Raw genomic sequence first — 21,095 nt, forward strand, 5'->3', positions numbered from 1 at the left:
ATGCAGCTCCACGAGCTGAGTCGATATAGCGTGTCCGCCGCGCATGCCGTACTGGTATAATGCGTGTTTCTCAGCACTATAAGAGCTAGAGTACCAAATTTGGTATGTAGGTGCTCCTATATCCAGGACACTACGCTTGTATATATTTCTTTTTATTTCTTACCCCTCCCCCGCAAATCGAAAAAAAACCATATATAAGGCAGTACAAAAATCTTTTAAAAATCTGAAATAAATCACAAAATTTCCTAGTTTTACACATATATTTAAAACATTTTACACATACACATTTTATGTAATCTTTTACATTTAAAATATAAGCGTAACCTTTTGATAAAGTCTGAAATGAAATCAAGCAATACTTAGCTGCTTAAGTTAAGCATAATACAGCGACTGGCTTCAATTCAAAGCTCATTACTTTGCAGCCATAAAGATTTACGCTAGAGCAAGTTAATATACTTATATACATATATATTTAACCGCCAAGCTGTCAAGCATTAAACAATTTTTGGCTTTTTTACGAGCCAAGCACAAGTTGCATTAATTTAATTGAACTTTCACTGCTTGCGCTGCTGCAAGTGTTTGATGCTCCAGGATAGCTGCAACCGATACGGCAGCCACAAGCTACTGATACACAACCAACCACCAACCCCCCAACCAAAGAGCAAACAGCAAACAGACAGCAAACAGTTTTGCCCGCTGGGCCAGATTGGGTTATCGCTGTGTGGTGTGTGACCTGCCCCTTCCCCTCAAGCGAAAAGTGCAAATGTCGCATATTAAATTAACGTTGACGGTCGCCGCAACACGAAAAATTAGTTGAAGCGTGAAAAAAGCAAAAAGCAAAGGGTGGCAACAAAAAAAAGCAAAGTGTGGCATTAAAATTGAAAATGCTTAACTGGGTGGTGCGTGTAAATATTGTTGAACTAATGAGAGGTGTCAGCAACAGCAGCAGCGCCAAACTATGAAACTGAACAAGCAGTCAATCAATCAAACTGGCAGCTATAACGTCCAGTCAGTGTCAATTATACAATTTGTCAATTTGTCAAGCAGCAATGCAAAAAACAAACAAGTTGTATAATTTGCTATGTTTTGCTCGTTTTTCGATTTCAAATACATATTTATTACAAGCATAAATGTCAAACTAAAGATAAGATTCCACAAAAATCTTTTTTTAGCGCATCCAGTCCATCGACTGCTTGACAGCGCCTGTCAAATAGTTCAGAGCATGCAATCTATCATGTCCGCAGTTGAGTTCATAAATAACTCAAAACTACTTGAGTTGACTTCATTTCAAATGCAGCCCAAACTCTGCTGTGTGGCATAATAAACATCAAACAACATTGCTCATACGCAAGGTTAACCACTTGTTTAACAAAGAGCCACCTTGCCGCTGCTACCGCTACAATTTATCTCTTGTCGCCACTAACAACATGTAATAATTCAAAAATAAAGAAAAACAAAGTCTGATAATGAAAACTGTCTAGACGTGCTGAGGCAGCAAATGAAAAAAATGAAAAAACAAAATTGAATGTACACTGTATTTGCTTTCATTGTTTACGTTATGCGTTTACTTGTGCCATTCCATTAAAGTCGTTAAATGCCATCAATATGAGAAAAATCCAAAAGAAAATTCCATTTTACAGCAGAATTTTTCCCGAACTTTACGATCAGCAACAATAAAGCAACAACAACAACAACAATGCAGCAGCTTAGGCGCATTTATATTGACGCAATTGATTTGTGAAAAACTTGCTTATAAATATATATGTATATATATATTTGTATTTGTATATGCATATAAAATGTATATCTATGTATATCGGCAATGTGTAAACACAAAGCGGCAATAAAATTGTATTCATTATATAAATCGAAAATAGCGAAAACAAAATTTATTCCAGGCATAATTTCTAATTACAAAATGTTCACAGCAAATAGATCCAGCCAGATTATAGGCCAATAAAATGCTATGAATAACGTATTTATTTAGACAAAAATATCAACAAAACCATAATGAAATACGAGTGCTATTAAAAGCTGAGTCCAAAACATTTCACTTGTGTTTATTTCAAAACCTGAAAATCCTATTGACAAATGGCTTATTTGACGTTCCGTCTTTGTCAGTTGCAGTGCAGCTCAAACTGCACTAGTTGCTGTCAAACTTTAAGCGTATTGCATTTTAATTTTAGAATTTTACTATATATTGTGGGTGACGCCTACAAATTTCCGAATTGCATTTATAGAAAATTTAATGCAGCAATGACAGCATTGTGTGCTTAAATTTAAATGTAAAATATTTAAATTGCATTACTATATAACCTTGATATGCGTATTGATCCAACAAATCGCATGTTTATTTTAAAATTCATGACAGCAATAATCAAATATACATATGTATGTAAATTGATTGGACTCCAACACAGACAATTGACCAAGTGCAGAGTGTGACAGCATGTCTAATAAAAAATTGTCTACATACTATCTCTAGAAATATTCTGCACTAGCAACTGTCAACGTTTGAATATTCGCAACAAATTGACTTTTGGCTCATAAAAAAGAAGAGCACATAGCTAAGGCAACGGCGTCAAACGGTTAGCTTTGTGCAAATCAAATTTGTAACGCCCCACGCCCCCACTCCCCGCAATAGTTCCAAGCCATTGCCCCATTGTTGTAGCCCCAACATGTGTTTATAAGTTGTTATTGTTTGGTGTAAAAGCTGCGAGCGAGCAGCAAAAGCAAAAAGCTCACACGCCACTTGCATTGCAAACACAAACAGCTGAGCGCGCATGCAGAGCTTTTTTACTTGCTGCGCACTTTGTGTAAAAGCACGAATGTAAACAAACATATGTTTGTGTTTTTGTGAACAAAACGAAAACAAAGCACAGCTGTGTCTGCTAGAGCTTTACGCTCGCTCGCTCGCTTGCGCTCTTGCGCTCTCTCGCTGTCCCAGTTACCCCCGCCCACTGTTGAAACGCGCTCAATTTATTGCGCACCTTTTGAGCTGTCAGCAAAGTGAACCCCACTGAGTTGTTACACGACAACGACGCAGATTAGAATTTTCCATTACATTTGCAAGGCCATAGAAATTTAGAACTACACAAATTTTGCATCAACCCCTGCCTGGGCAAACTTACGCTGCCAATCATAATAAAAATTTTAATTTGACTAGCGACAGTTGCTTATAGTGCGGCTTTACTGTGCCATGACCGTTGACTTTATAACTGGTTTTGCAGCCAAACGTCACAGTGGCGCATTCGTTTTACAGCAGTTGGCGCCCAAACGCATAAATACATATACTAAATGATATTGTAAGCCCTGCCAAGTGCACAACAGCCAAGGTCATTGCAAATGTGTGTTTTAATAATACCATCAGTTTTATACACAATTCTATGTTATGAATTCTATTTTAGATTGCCCCAAAAACATGAAAACGAAAGCAGCACAGCAATATTTGTATTTGCTGTAGCTAAAACAATTTCGTAATACAGCGTACATATTTATTTACGTCGGCAAGGTCGCTGTCAAGCATTTACAATCGGCATAGGCGCGCATTAGAGCGCCCAACTAGCATGTGGGGCCCCAAAACTAAATAAATAAATAAAAATTTCTCAGTAGTTTTAAGATGTATATTGCTTTGTGTTTTTTTATTAGTAGTATATATTACGAAATTAAAGTCAACAACATAATGTGCTAGAGCTGAAAAGCGCCCAAAACTAACGAGTAGCAGCTGCCCGCAAATCCGCTCCTGAGCGACCTACACACGAAAGTAAAAAGCACACACATAGCGAGAGCACGACTGGCAAAACGGGCCAGAAGTATACACACACACACACACACACACACACGCACACAAAGAGACACGCACACACACATAGACGAATTGGAAACTGACGGTGGCGAGTTTGGTTCTTGTGTGTGCAGTGGTTTAGTTGAGCTTTGGTGGCGTTGCGAACGGACGGAGAAGGCAGAGACAGCGACAGAGCAGAACAGAAATTTTAGGCAATCTAAACAATAACAAAGGCACTGAGCCAGAGTCAAACCAGCAGCAGCTTTGTCAAACTAAAAACGCATTGACTGGAATATTAAAACGCACTGCATAAATTTCAAGGGCTGAGGGGCTAGACAGAGACAAAGCCTGGTAAGTGGCCCCTAACACTCGCACAGAGTCACGCATTGCGCATTGTTGTTTCTTTGTTTCGACAATAACAAAATTGTTAAATTAGTGCGCAATTACAGCAACAACAACAACAACAGCAAAGACAACGCAACGTGCACGAAGCAATTTGTTTATAATCGCCAAACGACTGCGCAAAATAAGCAACAACAAAATTGCATCACAACGCTGCAAATTGCAATTTGAAATAAATAAAAAAAAAATGCAATGCGAAAAAACTACTTGAGTTCTACAAAAATCAATAAGCAGCAAGCGCAGCAGCAGCGAAGGAAAACTGAAAAGCAGCAACAACTAGCAAAGTAAAGGAACAGCAACAACAGCAACAACAACAACTACTAGTGCAAGAGTAAGAGAAGCAAAAGCTTCAGCCTGAGTAGGCGTAAGCTCGAAGCGCAGCAAAACGCAGTCAACGTTTTGTTTTGTTTCTTTATTTTGGACAAAACGAACGGAGAGTAAAAAAAAAGTGAAACGTTAATTTTACATAATTCATTAGATAAAGCGAGAGAGAGAGAGAGAGAGAGAGAGAGGACACTGCGGCCAGTGGGCCAAGTAACGCCAACATGCCCTCATTAATGGAAGCTCTCAAGAGCAAATACTTTGCCGAATGTGAATTCGAGAATGCCACACAGTCGGAGCTGCATAAGCGCTCTGATTTGCCCAACGATTTTACCGTTACAAAATGTGGCACACGCATGGAATTCTCCATCTCCATATTCATACCGCGTCTCTCGCCACTGACCAGTGTGCTCGTCCTGAATGACTGCGACATTGACTGTGCGGGCGCTGGCCAGGATTTCGATAGCATACGCGACAAGTGCCAGCGGGTGCGAGAACTGGATCTGGCACAGAATAAGTTGGAGGACTGGCAAGAGGTGTTCAACATACTGGAGCAAATGCCGCGTCTGGAGTTCTTGAATCTGAGCAAGAATCGACTGATGAGCGCACCAAGTGCAGCGCTGCAGGCGGCGCCAACGATTAATCTTAGAAATCTAGTGCTCAATGGCACTTATCTGGACTGGGCGTGCGTCGACGCGCTGCTGCAGAATCTGCCGGTGCTGCAGGAGCTGCATCTAAGTCTGAACAACTACAAGGCGGTGCTGCTGGATGCGCAAACGGATGCGGCGCCTTGCTGCTGCCAGTGCGTGCCACAAACTGCAGCAGCTGAATCCCAGGCGGAGGCTTCTTGCTGTGAGCTTTGCCAGGCGCAGCGCAAACTAACGCAGGCGCATGAATCGGTGCAGACGCTGCACTTTACCGGCAACCCCATCGAGCATTGGCAGGAAATCTGTCGGCTGGGCAGACTATTCCCCAAGCTGGAGACTCTAGTGCTGGCCGAATGTCCCATCAAGTCGCTGCAGTCGAGCCAAGTGGTGGCCATGGATTCGGCCAGCGAGAGCGAGTGCCACAAATACTTTCCCTGCCTTAAGCTGCTCAATCTAAGCAGCGCCAAGCTCAACAGCTGGGCGGACATTGATGAGCTGGCCAAGTACAGCAGGCTGGAGAATCTGCGCGTCAAGCACTGGCCGCTCTGGGAGACGCTCGAGTGCACGGAGCATGAGCGACGACAGCTGCTCATAGCACGTCTGCCCAATGTGGCGCTGCTCAATGGCGGCGGCAAGATCAGCACGGATGAGCGCGTGGATGCGGAGCGTGCCTTTATACGTTACTACATGGACAAGCCGGAGTGCGAGCAGCCGGCGCGCTATGCCGAGCTGCTGGCCGTGCATGGCAAGCTGGATCCGCTGGTGGATGTGAATCTAAAGCCGGACAAGCGCGTCAAGGTGGTGTTCACTTTCAAGGATGTGTGCGAGAGTCGCTTTGTGGACATTTATTTAACTGTCAACGATTTGAAAATCAAACTAGAGAAGCTCATCAACTTGCCACCCAACAAGATGCGTCTATACTATCTGGATCAGGATTACAGGGAGTTTGGGCCCGAGGAGATGCGCTTTCCCAACAAAAAGCTCTACAGCTACAATATACAGTCGGGCGATGAGATCATCATCGATGCCAAGAAGTGAGAGCGAGGAAGGCGCGGCAGCTGGGGTGCTAAACAGCAACAACCACTTGTGATCTTGTATCATGCAAACTGACGGATACAAACAAATATATATATTATATATCTACATACTATACAAAAAATATACAAATACAATTATTCTACATTTACGTTTTTTTATTATTATGATTTACCGCCTACTAATACCAATTACTGTATATACCATTTAAACGGCCAAAACGTGTACACACACGCATAAAATACACACACACAAACACACACACACACATATTTTAATTACCACCTATTCTAAGGCAGCCACAGACTAAATAAAAATACAAAAAAAAAACAATATTACAATTAAAAATTAAAAGCAATTTTTTGCTGAATTTTTTTGCGTTTTAATTTGATTGTTACAGTGAGTGCTGCGTAAATGCAACAGCTACAACGAATATATTGCAAGCTGCACACATTTGTAAATTTATAGTGCTAAGATAATCCCAAATACTTTAAACGATTATTTGAAATAATCTCAAATTTATTAGTTTAGCGCTAAAACAAAAATAGCTTAAAAAGTAATGAATTCAATTACTTACTTAATTTAATGCGCATGTTTATTTTATATGTGACATATTTTGCATAAATAAATTATAAAAAAATATGTGTTGACTTTACTATAAGCATAGAAATTCAACAGCGCACACTGTCGCTAAATTAAATACGCTGACTACTTTGTAAACAATTTAAAAAATTGCAATACCTTTTTTTATTTGCTTAGTAGTATTACAAAATATTTATTTGCCAAGCAACTACTTTCTTTGTTTTACTTTAGCCTATTGAAAGATAAGATACAAGAACTCAAAGCGTAAGTAACTATTGTTGTTGTTGTGACTGTGAAAAGCTTTCGTTTATGGTTTATAAACAATAAAATTGATTTATATATGCAATGGCACAAAAGCTTCCGTCATTCACACAATTTCTATTACAGTCTATAATAGAGTGTGAACTGTTTGAAGCTGAAAACCCGCTTCGCATATCCCACACACAATTAACATATGGCTATGAATCATTTATGGGGTTTTGCGCATAGTTTACTCTATTTAGCAGCTATTATTGCTATATAGACTCGCAATTGTTTGCACAAGCGAAACGCTTTGGTAGCTAAAACTAGCACACAAGTTGGGCAAACAATTAAAGTTTACAAGCCACATTAATTGCATATTTAAATTTTTAATTTTATGCTGCACTTGGGCTAAAGCACAAAGCTTGGCTGCAATTATTAAAATTAGTTTATGCTTAAGTAGGTCAATGTGGACGCCTGGCTCTAAGGCTAGGCCTGGCTGTATAACAAATTATAGAACATAAATTACAATTACATGCGTAAAAATTTTCCAACACCAAAAATTTCCAATTAAAACACACCCCAAGACACACGAGACAACTCAATTGGCTAACCCACCCATGTTTGCATTATCTCTTTAGCTACACATAAAGCTAATGACGTAGTGCGATCGTGACTAAACTAAGGAGCTGTCTGTCCGGTCTCAACGCCCACACGAGAGCGACTCTCGCAAAAAAATAAAGTGTGAACTCGCTCAGATTTTATGACTGGGAGGCGGCGGCGGCGGCGTTGATAACGCATTGTAACTAAATAAAATAAAATAATTTGCAAAATAAAATCAAATCAAATAAAGGTCTAGCTAGCGGTCATAAACATGCAAGGTGTGTAGACAAAATGAAACATAGCACATATCTATAGCTACAAGTTGTGTATATAATTAATAAAATCTACACATGGAGGTTTTTGGAAAGTCTACTTGTATTGCTAAAAGGTTTTAACTGTGCGATTTGCACACTCAATGATCGAGTTGTGATTTGAACGCCAAACGCAACAGACGTCGACGTACTGTAGACAGTCACTCTTAAAATAAAGATAACTTAGTGTTAGTTAAAGTGTAAGGCATGCATATAGCATGGATCCTGAAAACGATGTATACGCATTCTATGATATAAGAGGCTGGAAAGGGTATAAGCTATAGCCACAAATTGATTTAACCCAAGTGTGCTCATCATTTATGTTCTCTATCTGCTCTTGCAGGAAATGTAGACCGGCGGGACCAAGACAAACGCAAAAATATCTGCAACCGCGAATGTCGCTCCTAGGAAAGCCGCTGAACTACAATCGCAGCACGCATCGCCGCGATGCGCGCTACCGGCGGATGCAAAGTCGTCTCTACAATTTTCTGGAGCGACCACGCGGCCTGCATGCAATATTCTATCATGTGATGGTGTAAGTATAATTGCGTATACGTAATATAATTATAGTGGAGCTAATGAGTGCAACGTGCTGCTATTTATTGCAATTTAAGTGAAAGCCTAAAGTTACAAAGTACAAATAAATGTTAAAGTAATTGTGTAAAAAAATTAAAGTAATTTTATTGCTGATAAACATTTGCATAGCTACAAATTCTTAATTAACTTATAGTAGGCCAATTATTTTTCAAATTAAGTTTTCACTTCTAAATTTTTAACATTTCACTGTATATTCAATTTGAGTAAAAGATTCTCAACAATTATATTAGCAAAATTTAAGTAATTTTATTGCTGATAAACATTTTCATAGCTACAAATTCTAAATTAACTTATACTACGCCAATTATTTTTCAAATTCAATTTTCAATTCAAAATTTTAAACAGCTCACTGTATATTAAATTTGAGTAAATGATTCTCAGCAATTTATTCAATTAAAAGTATGAGCTTAAAAAATAGCTGCACACTTATTTTACAATAAAATTTTGTTTACTTGAAAACGAATATTAAGTTTGAGCTAAAAATAAAAAGTGTATTGCCATGAGTTTGTCTAAATTAAAATATCAAACAATAATTTTTAAAATACACAGCACTGATTGATTGCTAATGTTTTTTCAATATTTCTAGTTTTTTGATGGTGTTTACATGCTTGGCGCTGAGCGTGTTTTCGACCATCAAGGAATATGAGGAGGACGCTGTATATATATTATTTCGCATGGAGATCATAGTTGTAATCTGGTTTACCATGGAGTTTGGCGGCAGACTGTGGTCATCGGGCTGCCGCTCACGCTATCAGGGCACACTGGGGCGTTTAAAGTTTATAAAGCAACCGTTTTGTATTATAGGTAAGTGCACTAATAACGGTTAATATAGCGCGTACTAATTGGCTGCTGTCTGGCAGATATTATTACCATATTAGCCTCAATTGTAGTATTAGGCATGGGCACCTCGGGCCAAGTGTTTGCAACGAGCGCGCTGCGTGGCCTGCGCTTCTTTCAGATACTGCGCATGGTGCGCATGGATCGACGCGGCGGCACCTGGAAGCTGCTCGGCTCGGTTGTGTACGCACATAGGCAGGAGCTCATCACAACCATGTACATTGGATTCTTAGGTCTCATATTTGCATCATTCCTAGTTTATATGTGGGAGAAGGACGTCAACGATAAGTTTAGCAATTTCGCTCAAGCGCTGTGGTGGGGCGTGGTAAGTACAGCACAAGTGCAGCACAGATGTGAGCACACATAACTGTAATTTGTTCCACAGATTACGCTTTGCACGGTGGGCTATGGCGACATGGTGCCCATCACCTGGCAGGGCAAGCTGATTGCCTCGTGCTGCGCTTTATTGGGCATATCCTTCTTTGCCTTGCCTGCGGTAAGCTTTTGTTTATTCATGCACTCTCCACTTCCTGTGCGCATAACGTAGCGAATTTCGCTGCCATATCCTTTGGCATCTCATTGCTATTGCAGGGCATACTGGGCAGTGGCTTTGCATTGAAGGTGCAGCAGCAGCAGCGACAGAAGCACATGATACGGCGACGCCAGCCGGCGGCGACGCTCATCCAAGCTGTCTGGCGTTGCTATGCGGCCGACGAGCATTCGGTGTCCATTGCCACATGGAAGATACACCAGGTGGCGCTGCCAAGTCCGCCCGCTTCGTAAGTAGCTCATGTTATATTTAAGCGCACTAGTTAAATGTCGAGCGAGAATTTCAATATTTGAGCATTTGCAGCGTTGAGTAAGGCAAATTGTAAATAGCAATAGCAGCAATATTAAATAATTATTAAATACACAAACACGCACAACAACAACAACAACAACAACTTAGGAGACGAACTTAGTTTATGAGCAGCGCGTAGAGCGGCGCTACAGCTGCATGGTTAACTCTATCCTATAGTGTTTACACTTATCTGTAGCACACACACACTCACACATACATTTAACTACTACACACTCGAGTGTTTACAAGTGTTTTTTATTCTATAAAGAACAATCAACTGTCGTTAACAACTTTCAGTTTACAGCGTTCACTCTAATTTATTTTTTACGTACCCGTTTCATTTACTTTTCATAATAATTTTTATCAAACTTTTCAGTTCTGAAAACTGGGAGCGATTATTAAAAAACATAACCGAATATAGGTAAAAGTGAATAAAGCATAAAGCAACAAACGCAAACAAATCATATTAACCACACAATTCATATAATTCTAATGACAAATGCAATTGCAATAAGCTAAACCAACAAAATTTATTGTTTCTCTAAAATTCTACTAGGGTATTCGCTTGTCAAGCACCAACATCATCAACATCAACAAAAGTTTGCAATTAAAGCGCACACTATCTATTCTGAACTATCTAACTGTCTGTAACTATCTTTTCCCCACCATATCGTATTCGAAAGATCATTGAAAAATGCGTTCAAAAACAAAAACCGAAATTGTACAACAATTTTATGCTAAATTTAATTTTGCGTACTTGTTCAGTTAGCTAATTATTAATGTTTTTTGGTTATGGTTATGATATAAGTAAATTAATCAATATGTTAAATAATTAATTCTCATTGTGTGCTGCTCTGTGAACATGAAAATTCAAAATATTCAAAAAATAAAACACACACGTAATTGCATAAATTATGTAATTTAATTAACATGTGAGTTGAATTCAGCTTTACTTTCGTTAGTAACTAATACACACACACACACGCACACTTTTCGTAACTTTTATAATAAAATCTTTGTTAAAAAGCTTGAAAGTTCTTTAGCCTAACCCACAGTCTTGAATTACTTTAGAACTTTGCGTGCCAACGCACCTTAGCACCTTTGCCTATTCTTATCTACACACACACACACTCACACACACCTGTATTATCTCTATTACCACACTAAACTACGTTTATTACAATTCCTCTACGCCAGTTTCCACTTTTTAGCAATTCTGTCTATCTATCTATCTATTCCATGCGCTCTCAACTCAATTGCCGTTTACTGATTGCTCAAATATTATTCTATTGCCCCCCACAACATACAGACGCGCCTCCTCCAGCTTCAAGCACAATACATCGTTTGTAGCACGACTGCCGACCATAAGGCGCCACAAGAGTCAAACCATACAGACGCCCGCACCCGACGGCGGCTCACTGTCCAAGCCACCGGGCTCATCTCGCGCCTCCACGCGCTACACACGCACCATACGCGATATCAATGCGTCTGTGGAGAACTTGGGTAAGTGCTTGACAATCTGTTTGCGCCATTTGTGCATTTGTGGCATTTGATGATGCCCACATTGCCACCACTCAGCTCAGTTGTTATGAAGTTTCCTTTTTGCTACAAGTTTCACTTATTGCGTTTTCTGTTTGCACACCCACCCACCCATCCACCCACTCACAATCTACGCACAACAAATAAATGAGAAAACATGCGAAATACAAACAAGCAAATACACGTTATCTTTTTTATATTTGTCTTGGCCCCAATTGCATGGCTCTCCCACCACCTCAGCACCCACCTTTGCACCACCAGCACAATTTCCCTTTGCGCTGTGTATTCAAATCATACCCAATCATGCTATACCAAGAAAATAAACAATTTATGCAATACAAAACAATAAAAAATTTCATATGCACTTGAATTTTATTTCATTGCACCTAACAACTAACAATATGCGCTGCTTACTGCACAGCAATTTAAGATTTAAATATTATATTATATTAAATGCTTACATATATGACAATACTTTGTTGTCAATTTAAATTAAAAGCGCATGCAAAATACTTTACCAAGTCTATGACTTTTCAATAAAATAACAATAAATCTTCATAGCTGCAGCCATAAATCAAGCAATAGCTGCAATTTATATTAAAATTTTAAACAAAGCTTTAACGTATACGTAATATTACACACATTGCCTGCTCCACTCATGCCCACATATTTTAAACTCTTTTTGTAGTTACATTTTGCTTATATCTAAGTTATATATAACCAAACAGTTTTTTTTAGAATTTGCTGTATGAATGTTAAGAATTAAAACGTAACCACGATTTCGTAATAATTTTGTTTTTGTCGGTGCGTTGCTATGAAAATTTCTTTATTGCCTTTTTATACGAACCATATAGACTACCGTGTACTTAACCGATTAATAGATTGATTGGCACAACAAACAAAACAAACAACAAAAGTGAAATTCAAATTTAACATCTGATTTGACATTTTCAGAGGTAGTACAAAATGGCAAATCCATGAATCCGAGTTTTAGCGAAGATTCAGTTGCTGAAACAACTTGCTTAAAAAATATTAAAAATTCAGACGGTAAGTCTACAAGGTCCTTGCCCCAGGTGCCCCAAAAACCAACTATTATGCATAAAAAAAAGAAAATACTATTGAGTGTTGTGGTTGTGTCAATGTTGTGGTTGCATTTTAATTGATTGAATTGATGTTGTTGTTGGTTTGATTGTTTTTTAAACAAATATTATAAGCCGGAAAACCAAAAAAAAAAAAAAAACGAAGCATGAAAAATTAATGCGTTTACTTACACACACACACACATAACACATACAAACAAACATAACAGCAACAGCAGTGAAGCCAACATTGGCCAATTGTGTGCATAGTCGTAGCGTCGGCTCGTTGGCCACGCCCGCTGAGAATCAGAGCAATGCAGCAGCAGCAGCAGCAGCTGCTAACAGCAACAACAACAATAAACAGTTAAGCTCCAATACGCTTACCATACCCGTGGTGCTCTGCGGCTTTTTGCAAGGCGACTTCTTTGGCTCAACATTCTCGTTGCGCCAGCCGCGTGTGGCGCCCACGCCGGATCCAGTAGCTGGCCAGGCGCCTAAGCCTGCGCCAGCTGTCAGCGCTGATCCCAGTCCGACTCCGAGTCGTGGACGCACGGGACGCTTTTTTGCAGCTGCCTCGCATTTTTTGGAAACGGGCTCGCTGCGCAACGTTGAGACTACGCATGGCTCCATCTTTGTGGCAAGTGCGTATGGCTTTGTAGACAAAGCTAGACCCACGTTACTGGCCACAATTAGCTGTATCTATATTAACTAGCGTAGCATTGACTGTAGCATGCGCTTACTAACTCGCTCTAACTCTCTCACTAACTTGTAGCTTTAGCTTTAAGTATTGCATTTGTAACTACAGTGACTGCAAAACACTCTCACACACACACACACACACGCGCATAAACGCTTGCTTTAATGCCCAAAGGCTAACAACACAGCTCAACTCAAACTCAAACAAATACAATGCCACATAATTTATGCTTAATATCCTTGAACATTTCTATATTTGTCTTCTATCCATAAATTATATTTGTACTTTTACATGTATGTGAGCATTTTACTAACGTACTATATTTGTATACTTATATACTTGTTCGATCTACATATATTACCCATAACTCTCTCTCTGTGTGTGTGTATAACGCTACTTGTGTATGTGTTAATTGTGTAATGTTGGGGTTGACTTGATTACATGTCCCATAACTCAAAAAAACATAAATCAAAATAAAATTAAAAAATTGACGCTAAACGCTAAAACCGCGCGAAGCAAGCAACCAAAACCTAACGCACAAGTCAATCTCTCTGATTCACAAATTGCCCGCAGATGAGGATGAGGAGCCGCGTTGCACACAGTTGACAAATCGTCATAAGATTGCCATACGCTTTATACGCAAGGTAAGCCCAGCCCCACACCCACCCGCCCACATATTGTACGCTCTCAAAACTCTTCTCTCTCTCTCTCTCTCTCTCTCTCTCTCTGTCTGTGTGTGCAGCTCAAATATTTTGTGGCACGCCGCAAATTTAAGGAGGCACTGAAGCCTTACGATGTCAAGGATGTCATGGAGCAATATGCGGCGGGTTCGTTTTCATTTTAATCAAATCGTCCTCTCGTCCTTTTTCCAAACTAATGAATCGCATTTCGCTTTATAGGTCACGTGGATTTGCTGGGTCGCGTCAAAACGCTGCATTTGCGGTAAGTGAAGCTATCGGTTGAGTTTTATCTTATTACTAGACAATTTGCTTAAATACTATAAAAATACATTTAAACTTTTAAGGCCTTAACCGTTGAATTAATTTAATTTAATATTTCTGCAATCAAATTAAAAAGTTGTCAGAGTTTGAGCAAAGATTAAAGTGCTATAATTTCTTTGATTGAATTTTCCAAATATAACAAAATATTGTAAGAGTAATTATGAATTAAAAATTCAAATTTCTAATTAATTAATAAATACTTAAATTTTTTAAAGCTCAAACATTGAGAGCATTTACTTATGTAACTTTTAAATAAATTGAAAATCTGTATTAGATTAAAATAATATTATTGCTTTTAATTGTGCCAGTTTGTTTCAAGCAATAAACTAAATATTATAAAAACTATATATATATAAACTAAAATATATAAAAATATTTTTTTCCTATCAATTCATTAACAGCCTTGATCAGATACTCGGCAAACAAGGCTCCAAGGCCAAGGATGTTTATGCTTCAAAAATAAGCTTAGCCTCGCGCGTGGTTAAAGTTGAACGTCAGGTAAGCAGCGCAGCTATAATAAATAAATTATATATTATTAATTATTTGTTTACCCACGCAGGTTGTAGACATTGAGGAGAAATTAGACATACTAATCAAAGCCTACATGGAGGATCGTGATAGATTCTTAGCGCTTCCGCTGCCAGCAAATCCCAAACCCAAAATACATTCCATTAGCCCTAGTCACAGTATGCATCAGCACAATCAGCATATGATTGATGTATGGAAGCGCACCGCTACGCTCAGTGTGCATCCCGAGCTGGTGGCCACAACGCCCACGTCAGCCAATGGTGCCATTGGTGGCGATCACCTGGACGGCATCGAGACGGCGTCGACACAGACAGCGGCAACCACAACCGATGCAATTGCCACACAAACACACACGCCGCATACGCAGCATACAGCAACCAATACTAAGGTGGCAGACACAAATTATAATATTAAATTATTTATTTAATTTCTATGCATTGCAGTCTTCCGTGCTTAACTCATATCAGCTACCGCCTGAGAAGCCACAGCACAATGATGTATTTATGACTGATTTAGAGAATAGAACTAAGAAACGCGTTACTTTAAGGTAAAGTTGCAAATTAAATTAATCATAGATTAATATACTCATTGGTTTTCGCAGCCTGCACAGATCCACTTCGGAGCCATATAGCAAGCATGAGCAGCGCATTAATATGCCGGATGAGGGCGCACAATCTCTGGATACGGCTGCCAAGGCAACGCCGCCGGATAGTTCAAGTAAGCCAGGCCGTGCCTGAACTTGCCGCATTCACCCACAAAGTTTCATTTTATGTTTTTTTCTTATAAATAAAGCACATTGCATGCTCTAAGCTTTCATTTCATTTTGTCTACTTAATACACTTTATTTATTTAAAATTAAATGCAACTGCAGTTATACTTATTGATGAGTATGAAGATTTCGAGGAGGAGGATCTGAACTGTGAAGGTGAAATGGATCATTTTCCGTCGTGGGAAATCGACAGCGACATTGGCGTCGATGTGGATGCCGATGCGGATGCTGACTGTGATGAGTCCACTGAGGACACCGCTCTGCTGCATTGCGCCACGCGCACCGCCATTGTTATAACACCCATTAGCCCAGTAAGTTAATCTGAACTGCACCTTTTGACTTCTAACTCAATTAATGCTTCGTTTGCAGGTAAGCTCCGCACACAATCTGCAGAGTTTAAATGACCAAACAACAACAACAACGCTTAACAAATCAAATTTGCTTCCGCCAGACTCTGGCTAGTTAAATGCAATTGTCTTAGTCAATATGTTATTTCCTAATTAATTATTAACTAAGTGTAATCCAGCAAATGATGCCTGCTTCGAAACAGCGCCCTGTGTACTTAACTGTTAGAGTTTCACTCTCTCATACATTCGTATTAAACATTTGTAATTCTTAAAAAAAAAACAAAACATAAGCAAAATGACCAAAACACAACGCTTAATAAATCAAATTTGCTGCCGCCAGTTGCTGGCTAGTAGTTACATACTATCTATTCTATAATTGCAATTGAAATTGTCTTCGATTAGAGGAACAAGCCTCCTGTACCAATTTACAATCAATCAATACACAATACAGTTACATCAATTAAATCATAATAAGCATAGCAAGCACTCAGCGCATTAGATTCCTTTTGTCACTTAGAGTTAGTTAGATCAATTGCTTAACGATTCGTTTATCATACTAGTTTAATATCAAGGCTGTAATTCGTTTTTAACAAATTTGCTATAAGTATATGCAACAAATCTGTTATGTGGGCCATACAACGCGCTCTGTTTAGTCATTTTTAGCTTTAATAGATTTTCGTATTCGATATGCAACTCCAAAAATATTACTGTGTCGTCAGTAAATATTTAAAGTTGCAGCTTGGCAGCGTAGTTTTCATAATTTTCAATAAACATTTCTTAAATTTCAACACACATTCAGTTGGAATTACATTTTTGACATTATTTGTGTTCAATTAATGGGTAGCAACCACTTAATTAATAATGCTTAAGCAAAAAAACATTAATAAAAGCAACAATCAAATTAGTTTAAACGCTTCTTCTTTGGCTGCGGCTGTTTGATTTCAGATTCCGTCTCACTCATGCTCTCCCACTGCTCCTCCTGCTCCTCCTCCTCCTCCACCATATCCTCCTCATCGCCTATAAACTCCACATGTGTCTCCTTGTCAATGCGCACGCTGCGCTTCTTTGCTGGCGACACTGCAGCAATTGCAGTGTCTGCATCGCTTGTTGTCTGCTGCTCCGTCGCCTCATTGGAATCATCATCGATAACCAGCTGACTGTTGTGCACCTTACGCACATGCGTCTTCAGCTGCACCACCGAGCTCAAGACTTTCTTGCAGCCGCCATCGTAGAAGTCGGAGCACAAATATCTGGAGCCATGCACACGTTGCATGTGCTTGAGCAAGCCCTGATGACGTCCAAAGCGCTTATCGCAGCTCTTGCACTCGTAGCCAAAGCGTTTGAAATGCTGTCCCAGCACATGCACCGACAGCGATTTCTTGTGTCGCGTGGTAAAGCTGCACTGATCACAGCCAAACAGCTGCGCATGCAACTGCAATAGAGACGTGACTTTAATATTTTATATAAGCAGCAGTTTGCTCCGAACTTACACGCTGATGCGCCTCCATTTCGCTTTTATGATAGAAACCCTTTTTACAAACGCCGCAGGCATAGCGTTTATTATTTGAATGCACAACATTTACGTGCGTATCAAAGTTGCGTCGATTTTTAACCATTTTGGAGCAGATGGAGCACTCAATGGGCTCGTGCCAGTAGTCATGATGTTTCTTCAATGCCTCCTCGTCCTTATAAGACGACTTGCAAATGGGACATGTTACATTATCTGCAAGCAAATATATTAATACATACACTTAACTTGACTTAAATGTTAAACTAACTGTTATTATGACTGCGTGCTACATGCACCGAAAGCGACATTTTGGAACGGCACTCCTTCTGACAGAACTGACATATCCATTCGTTGTTCTTAGGCTTGGGCTCCAACTTATCCGCAGCATCATGCGTGCGTCGCTTGTGCGTATAAAGCGAATTCCAATTCACATAAGACTCAGTGCAGGCCTAAAATACACAACAAGTTTAGCAGAACAATAATTATTGACATAGTTATAAACTTACTTCAAAATCGCACATATAGTATAGGCACACCTCCAGTTTGCGATGCGCTGTGTCCGTGCGCAGTTGCTGAAAGTTGCGCAGATGATGGCGATAGAACTTCATGTCTGTGAACTCTTTGTTGCAAGGCTGACACCAGAACAGGCCATCCTTGTGCGCTCCTGAATCGCGATGCGCACGCAAATCTGTTTTTTGTTTATAGTAAGCCGAGCAGTATTCACACACATAGGCATCTCGCAGGACCTCAACATAGTGGTCAGCGCCAAAGCAAGGCGAAACTTCGTTCTCAACGTGGGCCTATAAAAATAAATAATTAAATAGTTTACTGTACATTGAAGAGCTATATTTGTATATAATTTGAATTCATAGCTGAGACTAATCAGAAAACTAAATGTTTGGGCTCTGCCGCAATATTAAATAAGTATTGCTATTCATATTTATTATCAATATAAGAAATAAGCTAACTTAAGCTTATGCTTACCAACAACTTGCTCTGACTGTCGCTGAGCAAACCGCAATTGTTGCAGACATGCAGATCCCGCTCTATGATCAAATGTTTCTTCATGTGAATATTGAAGGTGGCCTCGGTGGAGAACTCACGAGAGCAGAGCTCACAGCTAATGACAGAGCCATGCATAATGCGCTGTTATAAAGAAAAGATCAATTTAGCATATGTAACATTAATAATTTTCTAAGCTCTACCATATGTCCATTGAGACGTCCACGCGTTTCAAAGTTGGCGTTACATTCGGTGCAGCGGAAATTGGTGGCATTGCTGCTGACATTGGCATGAGATTTATTATGCTCGATTAAAACAGATGCATCACGGAAATTGCGATCACAGCTGTAATAAGTAAAATGAATATTAAAAACAAATGCGTTGTCGCAGCTGCTGCTGCTGGCAAATGCTTACAGATCACAGAAGAGCGTGCCCTCGGGCTCATGCGCATAGTGCAGATGCTGAAACAGATCATCAATGTTGGTGTCCGCATAGTTGCAAACAAAGCAGGCACGTGGTCTATGGCGCTCCAAATGAAACTGATTATGAAAGTTAAAGCTGCACAAAAATATATTTAATTAATAATAGAGCAGAACTTTTAGTTAAAGTGTGCATACCGCTTCCAGGAAGGAAATTCCAGCCCGCACATTTCGCAATACAAACGCACACCGCGTCGTTTTTTAATAACATGAGCGCAAGAATGTTTATTATACTGCAATATGTTGGAGAAAGTCAGATGACATTCCGGACAACTCCCATATATGGGTATGCTATAAGCAGAACAATATATACACATGTTATAAACAATAATTGTTGCAACTTACTCTGCCACAGGCGCATGCAGCACAACCAAATGCATGGCTAAGAATTTGCGTCCTTTTAACTGCTCTGGACAGCCTTCAATTGGACACTTGTAGCGCTGCTCGCCTAGCTTATGGCTCTTCAGCATATGCGCCAGCAAAGCCTCAAAGCTGGAGCACTTTAACGAGCAGTGCCTACAGACTGTCGCCCATTCAAAGCTTAGGCTCTCAAAGCAAGTCTTCACCACAGTGTCCAAATAATCATAGAGATCACCTATATCATCAGCTGTGCAAAACAATTATAGATGCAGGCTAACATTTTTGTATAAGTAGCATACGTACTCTCTTTGATAAGCACAAAGTTAAACGGCTCCACTTTGATGGAGTCACCTTCCTCGCTTAGGCTGTCGTCTTGGGACTGCGTTGTTGAAAGCGGCGCCTTTAATCCGAAATTTCGCAGCGAAGTGCTATCTATAATTTTAGGCATTAAGATAACTAAATATTTGACTACAATTAGCAGCTACTACACACCCTCGGAATGCTCAATCATGTATTCTACCTCATCCTTCTGTTGTTGCTGTTTCTGCGGCTTTGCTTGGACATTCCGCACCGTTGTTGCGCTATCTATAATTTTACGCATTAATATAAATATATATTTAACTAAAGTTGAAGCAACTACACACCCTCCGCATGCTCAATCATGTATTCAACCTCATGCTCCTTTTGCTGTTGCTTCTGCTGCTTCGCTTGCAATTTGCTTACAGTCTTTATGGCATCCGCCACTTTGTCAGCTGGCGGCGCTTCGTCATCGTTGAGAATGTCGCGTATAAGATCACTGATCTGCTCCTGCTCGACTGCTGTTGGCACATCCTTGTTATTGCTGCGCCTCTTCTGAGGCTTAACTGCTTTTGTTTCTTTGGGCAGCGCTTTTGGGGACGATTTACTTCTAGTCATACGCTTGCTGGGCTCAACTGGCTGTGCTGCTTCCTCGTTCTGTGGTTTTACGGGCAATTTTAAACGCTTCTGTGTCACTAGTGTCGACAGTTTTTTTGCAGCGACTGCTGGCGTCTTAGGTACAGCTGCCGCAGGCTGAGGTGAAGGTGAATGTGTCTGCTTTTCGATTGATTTTGCTTCCTTCGTAGCATGTCGCAGATTAGCAACAGGCGTAACAGCAATCCTTGGCTGCTCGCTAGGTTTGCTCTTGGCTGCATTGGCGGCATCTTGCTCCCTTTGCAGTTCGTCGATGTCAAAGAAGCGTATGAGAGTATTTACACACTCTTGGCAAAGTAGCTGTGACTTTTGTGCATTTGGCTTTACATTGATATCAAAATATTTGAGTATAAGTTCCGGTAAGCCAATTTCTGTGCCCACTTCATCGAATATCTCTTGATATTCTAGTTTTGAATTGTGCACTCTGCAATGCAGGCAGCTAGCGTTTTTATTTCTTGTTTCTGAATTTTCGGACATTTTAACTTATTACACAGAGCGCTACACAGCAGTCAGCTGAACGATACGGTCACACTTTGCGCTCTTTCCAAGGCGTCCAAAAATAGGTTGTGCAACACTGTTGAATTCAATCGATATCTTTACGTGAATGCAAATGAGTAGGAATAGCTATCGATA

At 39.8% G+C, this 21,095-nt stretch overlaps 3 protein-coding genes across 12 annotated transcripts in view; 2 read left to right on the forward strand and 1 right to left on the reverse strand.

Annotated features, from left to right (window-relative positions):
- The window catches only part of LOC108596413 (potassium voltage-gated channel subfamily KQT member 4), a 38,744-nt gene extending 21,693 nt beyond the window's left edge, over positions 1–17,051 (forward strand). Inside the window, exons 1-18 of one of the 10 annotated variants that reach the window (XM_033293293.1) lie at positions 8,078–8,196; positions 8,269–8,460; positions 9,109–9,326; positions 9,383–9,684; positions 9,745–9,855; positions 9,951–10,138; positions 11,510–11,703; positions 12,694–12,786; positions 13,055–13,459; positions 14,089–14,159; positions 14,258–14,342; positions 14,415–14,457; positions 14,918–15,014; positions 15,076–15,432; positions 15,488–15,591; positions 15,646–15,761; positions 15,916–16,124; positions 16,183–17,051. In XM_033293293.1, coding sequence (XP_033149184.1) covers positions 8,144–8,196; positions 8,269–8,460; positions 9,109–9,326; positions 9,383–9,684; positions 9,745–9,855; positions 9,951–10,138; positions 11,510–11,703; positions 12,694–12,786; positions 13,055–13,459; positions 14,089–14,159; positions 14,258–14,342; positions 14,415–14,457; positions 14,918–15,014; positions 15,076–15,432; positions 15,488–15,591; positions 15,646–15,761; positions 15,916–16,124; positions 16,183–16,275 — 2,931 coding nt within the window. In that variant the 5' untranslated portion in view covers positions 8,078–8,143 and the 3' untranslated portion in view covers positions 16,276–17,051. Of the gene's footprint in view, positions 1–8,077; positions 8,197–8,268; positions 8,461–8,905; positions 8,922–9,108; positions 9,327–9,382; positions 9,685–9,744; positions 9,856–9,950; positions 10,139–10,576; positions 10,622–11,509; positions 11,704–12,693; positions 12,787–13,054; positions 13,460–14,031; positions 14,160–14,257; positions 14,343–14,414; positions 14,458–14,917; positions 15,015–15,075; positions 15,433–15,487; positions 15,592–15,645; positions 15,762–15,915; positions 16,125–16,182 lie in introns of those variants that run through there. The other 9 variants (XM_017982121.2, XM_017982127.2, XM_017982122.2 and 6 more) reach the window with 9 other exon arrangements.
- LOC108596415 (tubulin-specific chaperone cofactor E-like protein) lies at positions 4,305–6,518 on the forward strand. Its single transcript, XM_017982130.2, has one exon. The coding sequence runs from the start codon at positions 4,732–4,734 to the stop codon at positions 6,190–6,192; it is 1,461 nt and encodes a 486-aa protein (XP_017837619.1). The 5' UTR covers positions 4,305–4,731; the 3' UTR covers positions 6,193–6,518.
- LOC108596412 (zinc finger protein 808) lies at positions 17,046–20,939 on the reverse strand. The gene is made up of 12 exons (XM_017982120.1): positions 20,156–20,939; positions 20,004–20,096; positions 19,815–19,943; positions 19,497–19,758; positions 19,290–19,442; positions 19,087–19,230; positions 18,876–19,017; positions 18,655–18,816; positions 18,177–18,470; positions 17,939–18,119; positions 17,651–17,883; positions 17,046–17,592 (listed from the first exon to the last, which is right to left on the reverse strand). Exons 1-12 carry the CDS (start codon positions 20,937–20,939, stop codon positions 17,062–17,064), a joined length of 3,108 nt encoding a protein of 1,035 aa, XP_017837609.1. The 3' UTR covers positions 17,046–17,061.
- Positions 20,940–21,095: the final 156 nt, after the last annotated feature.

Source organism: Drosophila busckii, chromosome 2R, assembly GCF_011750605.1.
Source record: "Drosophila busckii strain San Diego stock center, stock number 13000-0081.31 chromosome 2R, ASM1175060v1, whole genome shotgun sequence".
NCBI classification, from domain to species: Eukaryota; Metazoa; Arthropoda; class Insecta; order Diptera; family Drosophilidae; genus Drosophila; species Drosophila busckii.

What these genes read in the sequence shown, in the direction of transcription:
- LOC108596412 (XM_017982120.1), bottom strand. Translation starts at nt 20,939, where the DNA reads ATGTCCGAAAATTCAGAAACAAGAAATAAAAACGCTAGCTGCCTGCAT. An exon ending in CATGATTGAGCATGCGGAGG is followed by an intron (nt 20,097 to 20,155) that starts GTGTGTAGTTGC and finishes GTAAAATTATAG; the next exon opens with ATAGCGCAACAACGGTGCGG. An exon ending in ACAGTCAGAGCAAGTTGTTG is followed by an intron (nt 18,471 to 18,654) that starts GTAAGCATAAGC and finishes TTATTTTTATAG; the next exon opens with GCCCACGTTGAGAACGAAGT.
- LOC108596415 (XM_017982130.2), top strand. Translation starts at nt 4,732, where the DNA reads ATGCCCTCATTAATGGAAGCTCTCAAGAGCAAATACTTTGCCGAATGT.